At 53.2% G+C, this 10726-nt stretch overlaps 1 protein-coding gene across 1 annotated transcript; it reads right to left on the reverse strand.

Annotated features, from left to right (window-relative positions):
- Positions 1-1910: 1910 nt before the first annotated feature.
- On the reverse strand, positions 1911-10689 carry LOC310824741 (propionyl-CoA carboxylase alpha chain, mitochondrial-like; the record flags this gene model as incomplete). Its single annotated transcript, XM_083697998.1, has 7 exons — positions 1911-3845; positions 4095-4172; positions 5825-5965; positions 7965-8018; positions 8366-8464; positions 9360-9462; positions 10472-10689. Coding segments are annotated over 7 exons (762 nt in total), but the record flags the coding sequence as incomplete, so codon positions are not given.
- Positions 10690-10726: the final 37 nt, after the last annotated feature.

A 10726-nucleotide genomic window follows, 5' to 3' on the forward strand; every position in this document is an offset into this window, starting at 1 on the left:
AGACCCAGACCCAGACCCAGGCCCAGGCCCAGGCCCGGGCCCAGCCTCAGCCTCAGCCTCAGCCCAGGGACAGCAGCCGAGAGCTGGTCATGAGAGTTACTACGGTCTGAGGATCCACTGAGGCCTTACGACTCCTCTCAGACATACAGAGAGAGAGGAGGAGGAGGGGAGGAGGAGGAGGGGAGGAGGAGAGGAGGAGGGGGAGAGAGGAGGAGAGGAGGGGGGGGAGAGAGGAGGGGGGGGTGGCCTGATTCTCTCTCTGAGAGATGAGAGATGTAACATGAAGTGACTCAGAGTCAGGACAGACGGGGGAGGAAGGGGGGGAGGGGGTGAGGGGAGGGGGAGGGGGATGTCCCCACTTCCTGTGTTGTTATGACTGATTTGATGTAATAAAATATGATTTCTGATATAAGAGGCTGACATACCATACAGTAACAGGGTGTGTGTGTGTGTGTGTGATCTGGATCTAGGCTGGGTAAGAAGGGTGTGTGTGGGAGGGGCAGAGATGGCTCAGCAGCCTATAGGCCTGAACACCTATGTTGCCCCCCCAGCTAATGCCTAAGCTCCAGCCTTCAGCTTAGTGGGCAAATGGGTCAGGTGTTTGGCGAGTGGTGCGGAGACCTAGGTTCGAACCACAGTCAGGTTGCACATCCGTACCAGGGTGTTCAGACCTCTCAGTGGCTTGTCAGACACAGCACCATGGGCCCAGGACGGCCCAGGACGCCCAGTCCTGCCTCTCCCTAGCCTAGCCTAGCCCAGCCCAGCCCAGCCCAGCCCAGTCCAGTCCAGTCCAGCCTCTCCCTAGCCCAGTCCAGCCTCTCCTCAGCCCAGCCCAGCCCAGCCTAGCCCAGCCCAGCCCAGCCCAGTCCAGCCCAGCCTCTCCTCAGCCCAGCCCAGCCCAGCCCAGCCCAGCCCAGCCTAGCCCAGCCCAGTCTAGTCCAGTCTAGTCCAGTCCCCTCTCCCTCCATCAGTCAGGCATGATAGAGACTCAGAGGAACCTTTAGCCTCTCCCTCCTCCTCCTGAAGAGCTCAGCTTAGTGACCTGGGAGGCTGGGGGGGCTGGGAGGCAGGGAGACTGGGAGGGCTGGGAGGCAGGGAGACTGGGAGGCAGGGAGACTGGGAGGCTGGGAGGCAGGGAGGGCTGGGAGGCAGGGAGGGCTGGGAGGCAGGGAGACTGGGAGGGCTGGGAGACAGGGAGGCTGGGAGGCTGGGAGACTGGGAGGCAGGGAGGGCTGGGAGGCTGGGAGGGCTGGGAGGGCTGGGAGGCAGGGAGACTGGGAGACTGGGAGACTGGGAGACTGGGAGGTACAGTAAGTCTGTATGATTCATGTTGACGCTGTCACTCAAAGTGTTTTCTGTATGGAAGGAGAACCAGGAAGTACTGTATCGTAAGCGAGAACTATGGAGCGCGTTCTCTGGTGCTTATTGGCTGGAAGCCATGACAACGGAGTGTCAGGACGTGTTATTATGGGGTGTTGCATCCCACAACATCAAAACAGGGCTCATCTCGTCTCCGTGGCGATGAGCCCCAGCAACCTGCTCTGAGCCAATCAGAGAGCTGGGTGCTGAGGAGCAGTCTTCAGTGAGCCAATCAGAGAGCTGGGTGCTGAGGAGCAGTCTTCAGTGACTCAACAGAGACAAAATGGGGGCATGATTTGTTTACGTTTGTAAAAATGTGTAAAAAAAAAACTGAGTTGTTAATACTGCACATAAACAGGTGACTGACGTGGTTCTGCTGGCGTGTCAGTGTGTGTGGGGTCTGACTCTCTACTCTACAGCGAGCATGCGTGCAAGTGTGTGTGTGTGTGTGTGAGTAAACACTTAGTCACGCCTACAGTACACAACGTTCCACAAGAGAAACCAGGCTCATTTGAACATCAGAACAGACAGACGAGGTTAAAACATCATCATCATCAAACAACTTCCATGATCTTTTATTACAAAATTATCTCAAAAACAGGTGGAACCACGGTGTGTTTAGAGGAGACATCAATATGGTGATTCATCAGTTCAAACCCCGTCCTGACCCCTGACCCCTGGGCCTGGGGAGGTCACCAGGGGTGAGGTCACATGTTGCAGGTAAAAATGTAATGTAGAGATCTGCCATGACTCCCTATCAGGGGAGGCTGGTGGAGGTAGAAATCAGAGGACAGGCTCACTGTAATTCATGGAACGGAATACGGGGGAAGTTGTGTTTGACACCGTTCCTCATTCCGTTCCATGTATTATAATGAACCCGTCCTCCCGTTTCTACCAACTGCTCCCTATTCTAAAAGACATGCATACCTGTTCTGTACAACACATTTCTATCTAAACGCTCCAGAATGTTCCACCCTCCTGAACGCACCCCATGGCAACTCCCTTCAGACACCATGAAACACACGTATGAGCCCGTCCTCCGATGTCTACCTCCATCAGCCTGCCTCCCTCCACCAGCCTCTCATCCTGGCTGCATTAACAGGTTGTCAGGTTAGCTACAGTTTACATTGACCCACTACACATTCTAGTCTCTACAAGCACACACACACACACACACACACACACGATTTCCTGTCCACTCTGAAATTGCATAAAGGGGGGGTTTCGATTCATGGGTGAATATTCTGTCAGGGAATCACAGATCCTGCTGTTTTCTGTAGATTCCAGCGTTACAGTTATGTTACGGGGGGGGGGGGGGGGGGGGGGGGCTGGGAGCTCTACAGTAGAGTGCCATACATGGGGGAGTTAAGAAATACAGAAATTGGGTAAATTCAATTCACAAATATCATAACACTCCTTCTCAACCCCCTCTGTCCCTACAGTACTAAGGCAACACCAACCACCCAAGGGAACATACATGTAGCATGTACAGACAGACAGACAGGTAGCATGTTGCTACAGACAGACAGGTAGCATGTTGCTACAGACAGACAGGTAGCATGTAGCTACAGACAGACAGACAGGTAGCATGTAGCTACAGACAGACAGACAGGTAGCATGTAGCTACAGACAGACAGACAGGTAGCATGTAGCTACAAACAGGTAGCATGTTGCATGTTGCTACAGACAGACAGGTAGCATGTACCTACAGACAGACAGGTAGCATGTAGCTACAGAGAAACAGGTAGCATGTAGCTACAGACAGACAGGTAGCATGTTGCTACAGACAGACAGGTAGCATGTTGCATGTTGCTACAGACAGACAGGTAGCATGTAGCTACAGACAGACAGGTAGCATGTTGCTACAGACAGACAGGTAGCATGTAGCTACAGACAGACAGGTAGCATGTTGCATGTAGCTACAGACAGACAGGTAGCATGTACCTACAGACAGACAGGTAGCATGTAGCATGTACCTACAGACAGACAGGTTCACAGTAGTGTGTTGGTGAGTTAAGGGACAGAAGACGTGTTTTGTTGCATTGACGTGTGGAGAGCTACATACATGACACATACATGACACATACATGACACATCTATAGTGTTTAACGTGGAACGCGTCACGCTAACAAAACGCGATTCCTCGCCTCAGAGGCTGAAAGGCACAAGAGCAGGTCCACATCCACATCCACTAGAATCTCTCAGCCAATCCCAGGACCCGATACTGAAGGGTGTAGAAATCAACCAATAACAAAACAACAAGAAAAACTGGGGAATGTTCCATCTAGTCTAGCAGTGTCCGTCCGTCCGTCCGGTCCGTGAGGGCGGCCTTTGTCTCGAAGCGGACTGAGAGATCGTCCAATCCCGACCCTGGTGGAGTGGAGGTCAGAGGTCGAGGGCTGGAGGTCAAAGGTCAGCTACTCCAGCTCCACCAGTAGGTCTCCCTCTCCTACCGTCTCCCCCGGCTTACAGTGGACACTCTTCACCTGGACACAGACACACACAGACACACACAGACAGACACAGACAGACACAGACACACAGACACACACAGACACACACAGACAGACACAGACAGACACAGACACAGTTTAGGTGAGAAGGTGTGTGTAGAATAGACATGGTGTGGTGTTGTTGTGAGGAGGTGTGTGTAGTGTATGATAAGACAGTGCAGTGTGTGTGTGTGTGTGTGTGTGTGTGTGTGTGTGTGAGAGAGAGTTAGTGTAACTCCTCACCCTGGCTGTCCTGGCTGCTGTCATGCTGTTCTGCATCTTCATGGCCTCGATCACACAGATCTCCTGGCCCTCCGCCACCTACAGGACAACACAGGTATTACATGACTACTAATATATATATATAATATATCACACAGATCTCCTGGCCCTCTGCCACCTACAGGACAACACAGGTATTACACTGACATTGACAGACAGACTAACAGACAGACGGGTCAACCACTGGGTAAGAGGCTAGAGGAGTCAGAGAGACAGACAGACAGACAGGTCAGCCTCTGGGTAAGAGGCTAGAGGAGTCAGACAGACAGACAGGTCAGCCTCTGGGTAAGAGGCTAGAGGAGTCAGACAGACAGACAGACAGGTCAGCCTCTGGGTAAGAGGCTAGAGGAGTCAGACAGACAGACAGACAGGTCAGCCTCTGGGTAAGAGGCTAGAGGAGTCAGACAGACAGGTCAGCCTCTGGGTAAGAGGCTAGAGGAGTCAGACAGACAGACAGACAGTCAGACAGACAGACAGGTCAGCCTCTGGGTAAGAGGCTAGAGGAGTCAGACAGACAGACAGACAGTCAGACAGACAGACAGGTCAGCCTCTGGGTAAGAGGCTAGAGGAGTCAGACAGACAGACAGACAGGTCAGCCTCTGGGTAAGAGGCTAGAGGAGTCAGACAGACAGACAGACAGACAGTCAGACAGACAGACAGGTCAGCCTCTGGGTAAGAGGCTAGAGGAGTCAGACAGACAGACAGACAGACAGGTCAGCCTCTGGGTAAGAGGCTAGAGGAGTCAGACAGACAGACAGGTCAGCCTCTGGGTAAGAGGCTAGAGGAGTCAGACAGACAGACAGACAGACAGACAGACAGACAGACAGACAGACAGACAGACAGACAGGTCAGCCTCTGGGTAAGAGGCTAGAGGAGTCAGACAGACAGACAGACAGACAGACAGGTCAGCCTCTGGGTAAGAGGCTAGAGGAGTCAGACAGACAGACAGACAGACAGGTCAGCCTCTGGGTAAGAGGCTAGAGGAGTCAGACAGACAGACAGACAGACAGACAGGTCAGCCTCTGGGTAAGAGGCTAGAGGAGTCAGACAGACAGACAGACAGACAGACAGGTCAGCCCCTGGGTAAGAGGCTAGAGGAGTCAGACAGACAGACAGACAGGTCAGCCTCTGGGTAAGAGGCTAGAGGAGTCAGACAGACAGACAGGTCAGCCTCTGGGTAAGAGGCTAGAGGAGTCAGACAGACAGACAGACAGAGGAGAGAGACAATATGATGAACAGGCTGCTGAGGGAGGCACACACACACACACACACACACACACACACACACACACACACACACACACACACACACACACACACACACACACACACACACACACACACACACGGTGCATTAACTGGCGCCATGGTCCACATGCAATATTCATCACTTAACATTCTCTCTCCATCACAGGGCTGGGGGAGTGCATGCATGCGTGTGTGTGTGTGTGTGTGTGTGTGTGTTTGGGTCTGTGTGTGTGTGTGTGTTTGGGTCCGTGTGTGTGTGTGTGTGTGTGTGTGTGTGCATCTTAGAAAAACATTATTTATTGATTTTGTCCATTATTGAAGGATGTGATATGATATCCTACATACACAGGGACTTATCAGTCCTAATGCCTGTGTGTGTGTGTGTGTGTGTGTGTGTGTGTGTGTGCGATCGACCACTGTGACCAGTACATGCGTGTTCTTACCATGTCTCCAGGTTTGACGGTCACGGCGACCACGGCCCCGGGCATGGGAGAGCGCAGGATGCTGCTGGTGTCTTCTGGAACCTTCTCTGGCATGTGGACGCTCAGCGCTGCAGCCAGCTTAGACAAGACACGCACCTTGAACTGAACACACACACACAGACACACACAGACACACACACACACACACACACACACACACAGACAGACAGACACACAGACAGGCAGACAGACACACATTGAAACCAGAACCATTTTACATCAAAACACCCACCCATTTATGGCCAGGGGTTTCCCCTGATCCCAAACTCGTCGTGGCTCCTGTTCTGCTGAAACTAATCCAGCGTGGTTCTCTTAACGCCCTCTAGGTGGCAGGCAACACCATCCTTGTCCCCCCCTCGCCCAGCCACCGGGTGAGAGATGACCACCAACCTTCATCTCAACACCCAATCAGGTCCTTTATTTGTTTTGTTTTTTAAACGTGTTTTTAGGGCATTTCTGCTTTATTGGGATAGAGACAGTAGAGATTGACAGAAAGGATGAGAGAGAGGGGAGGGATGACATGCAGGATAGGTCGAGGGTTGGAATCGAACCAGGAGCCTTGTGATTACGTGGTTAAGCGCATTAGTGTGCTATGCCACTAAGCACCCCCCTAATCAGGTCATTAATTGACCTCTTAATTAAACACACCCGTCTGGCTGTGGCTGGATTCTCCCTCGTTAAGCCTTGCTCATTAGGCAGCAGTGCTAATTACTGCCTAATGACTGTCTGGTCAGAGAGAGAGAGAGAGAGAGGGGGAGAGAGAGAGAGAGAGAGAGAGAGAGAGAGAGACAGAGAGACAGAGAGAGACAGAGAGACAGAGAGAGAGAGAGAGAGAGAGGGGGAGAGAGAGAGAGAGACAGAGAGAGAGAGACTCTCCACTGTTCGGAGGCTCACAGAACAAACAGGCTGTCAACAACTGGCTTAATAACGTTGTTTGTTTAACCTGTTCACCTCTGGGACCCCCCCCCCACCGACCCCCTCCTCTGGGACCCCCTCCTACCCCCCCACCCCCCACCCCCCCATCTCCTCTGAACATTCCCAGGAACACCAGGATCAGGGAGATCCCAGCTGGGACTGTAAATCAGGGATCTCCTCTGGAACGTCGGAACGCCGGGGAAATAGTGGCTTTCCAGGAATTCTTCCAAGGAAGCCCCCCCCCCCCCCCCCCCACACACACACACACACCTTAGGTTATGGTGGGGTCATCCCTGAGCAAAGCAGAAGAGGCTGGTCCCTAACCCTAACCCACCAGCCTCCCCTGAACCTCCACCAGCCTCCCTAAACCTCCACCAGCCTCCCCTCAACCTCCACCAGCCTCCCCTCAACCTCCACCAGCCTCCCTAAACCTCCACCAGCCTCCCCTCAACCTCCACCAGCCTCCACCGCTGTATAAACGCCAGTCCCATCGAGAGTCCATCTGTCCTTCCAGGGAGCCTGGAGGCTAACAGCCAACCATGACTGTGGAGGACATCACCAAGACTACAGCCAAGGTGGGGGTGGTGGTGGTGGGGGGGGGGGGGTTGGGGGGTGAACCCTGGGCTCTGTACTGAGGCCAGAACCACCCAGAGGTTACTGATGGTCGGACTAGGGGCGGGGGGGGGGGGGGGGCAGAAAGCAGTTCATCTCTGCTCCGCAGGCATCGCCTACACAAACACAGTCCACTGACAAGAGGATTAAGAGGTACACACACACACACACACACACACACACACCCTTCTACCTGTCTCAGCAGGGTACAGGATGGAGAGGGGGGGAGAGTTCTTACATACCCAACCTCCCTACAATCCCCCCTGGACCACTCAACCTCCCCGGTCCCCCCAGCCCCCCCCAGCCCAGCGACGAACCCCCGCCACACAAGAATAGCAGGAAGCCCAATGGAGTCCATTACGGGGGCTTTGAAAGCAGAACACACACACACACACACACACACTCACACACAGCTGCTCGAACCATGGGGGGGCTTTGAACACGGACCCTCTGAAGATACGTGTCACAACCTCTGACATCACTTCCTCTTCCTCCTTCCTATGCCTTCTTGGGGGGGGGGATGGGAGGGTGTTTGTTTTTTGAGGTAATTTTAGTGCGGTCAGCTGAGACTCACCGATGTTCCCAGGTACTGCAGAGTGATCTTCCCTCCTGCATCTCTTGATACACACTGGAACGAACACACACACACACACACACACACACACACACACACACACACACACACACAGGGACATGAGTTATTAGGATATCAGTCTCTTTGTTTCTTCACACAATTAGTGCATGTGTGTTTGATGTGTGTGTGTGTGTTTGGTGTGTGTGTTTGATGTGTGTGTGTGTGTGTGTGTGTGTGTGTGTGTGTGTGTGTGTGTTTGGTGTGTGTGTGTGTGTGTGTGTTTGGTGTGTGTGTGTGTGTTTGGTGTGTGTGTGTGTGTGTGTTTGGTGTGTGTGTGTGTGTGTGAGAGTGTGTGTGTGTGTGTGTGTGTGTGTGTGTGTGTGAGAGTGTGTGTGTGTTACCTGCAGGACTCTCTGGCTGCCGTTGATGGTGACAGGTAGCAGGGTGGAGGCCAGGTTCCATTCTCCCTTCACTTCCACCTTCTCTCCCTCCACCTCCACCTGGGGGTCAAAGGTCAGGTCGTTACCATGGCAACCTCCCAGGAGCGTGACATCACACTAGATAACAACACAGTTGGTTTGACTCCACATGAGTTAAATGAGTGTGTGTGTGCAGGTGTGTGGAGGAGGTGTGTGTGTGTGTGCAGGTGTGTGTTTGTGGAGGTGGTGTGTGTGTGTGTGTGTGTGTGTGTGTGTGGAGGTGTATGTGTGTGTGAGTGGAGGAGGTGTGTGTATGTGTGTGTGTGTGTGTGTGCTTGGAGGAGGTGTGTGTGTGTGTGTGTGTGTGTGTGAGTGGAGGAGGTGTGTGTGTGTGTGTGTGTGTGTGTGTATTCTGAAGAAGCCTTCTCTCCAAAACTACAAAAACACCCTAGTCACACTCTTACCTGGCCTTGACTCCAGACCACCTGACAGAACACAGCACACTGCCTCCCAAAGAAAGCTTGGAATGATTACTGTGAACCCAAATAAAGTGTGTGTGTGTGTGTGTGTGTGTGTCATCCCATCTGGACTGAGCCTGTCTATTGATACGTTAGAAGAGATAGCAAAGAGGCTGGGGGGGGCGAGTGGGGGGGGGGGGGGGGGGGGGCAGCTCTGTTTTCAACACAGAGCCAGTTGTGAAAACAACATCAAAGATGGAGGCCAAGCAATGGGGGGGGGGTCCAGTTTGATGTGAGGGTCTGGGTGAGCAGCAGTGTCTGATTAGGAGCATGTGTGATCAATGACCACAGACCAGGGACCCCCTGCCCCCCCCCCCACTACTGATGCAGGTGTCTAAACATCCAGCACTGACTGACAGCTGCCAACCCCCCCCCTCTGTACGTGTGTGTGTGTATATGAGTGTGTGTGTGTGTGTGTGTATATGAGTGTGTGTGTGTGTGTGTGTGTGTGTACTCACGGTGTAGCTGGTTCCAGAGCGACACACAGTGACAGCGTGGACGTCCTTCTCCAGCTCCACACACAGCTCCCACTGAGCACGCTCCTGGGTGGTGGTAGACACCCTGCAACACACGCACGCACACACACAGCGTGTCAGTTGTAGATTGAACAGTGTGTGTCTAACAGTATCTGTCCTGTCAGTGTGTAGAGATCATTGTCACTGAGCTGATCCCTGGAACACACACACACACACACACACAGCGTGTCAGTTGTAGATTGAACAGTGTGTGTCTAACAGTATCTGTCCTGTCAGTGTGTAGAGATCATTGTCACTGAGCTGATCCCTGGAACACACACACACACACACACTCTCTCTCTCTCTCTCTCTCTCTCTCTCTCTCTCTCTCTCTCTCTCTCTCTCTCTCTCTCTCTCTCTCTCTCTCTCTCTCTCTCTCTCTCTCTCTCTCTGGACAAACACTAGCTGACAGCTTCTTTCTCTATCTTTCTTTCTCTTCTCCCTCCCTCCCTCCCTCCCAGATAGAAGACTGTTCTGTCCTGTCCTGGGAGAGGAGGAGAGAGAGAAAGAGAGAAAGAGGAGGAGAAAGAGGAGGAGAAGGAGTAGAAGTGGGGCAGCAGATGTTGAAGCAGCTGGAGGAGGAGAGAGAGGGCGAGATGTTAGCGGCTAGGTGTTAGCTGCTACCTAGCCGCTAACAGAAACACACCACAGCTAGCAGGTAGCAGCTAACACCTAGCCGCTACATCTCGCCCTCTCTCTCCTCCTCCAGCTGCTTCAACATCTGCTGCCCCACTTCTACTCCTTCTCCTCTTTCTCCTCCTTCTCCTCCTTCTCCTCTTTCTCTCTGTCTTTCTCTCCCAGGACAGGACAGAACATCTGGGAGGGAGGGAGAAGAGAAAGAGAGAAGCTGTCAGCTAGTGTTTGTCCAGAGTGTGTGTGTAGGTGTGTGTGTGTGTGTGTGCTGCAGGGATCAGCTCTGTGAGATGCTGCTTACTCAAAAGAATTCAACACAAAATAATTTTATTGTCCATGCAAAGATGGACATGTCACTAAACAGGCTTCACTGTGCTTCCAGGTCATACAGAACAGCCAATCAGAAGCCTCTGCTCCCTTACCTCAGATCACCCAGGAACCTCTGGGAGCGGATCTGGGCGGCCACGTAGAGGGCGGCGGCGGTGGCCAGGAGCTCCCGGCGCCCGGCGGCGGACAGCTGGTGACCTTTGAACCCGTCGGGGTAGACCTCAGGCAGGAAGTTGGTGCTGATGTCCCCGGAGATGAAGCGAGCGTTGGTGATGACCTCTCTGAGCAGCGGGATGTTGTGGGTCACGCCTGGAGGAGAGAGACGGTCAGCGCGTGTGTGTGTGGGTGTG

The sequence above is a fragment of the Argentina silus genome, assembly GCF_951799395.1.
Source record: "Argentina silus genome assembly, contig: scaffold_723, whole genome shotgun sequence".
Lineage (NCBI taxonomy): Eukaryota > Metazoa > Chordata > Actinopteri > Argentiniformes > Argentinidae > Argentina > Argentina silus.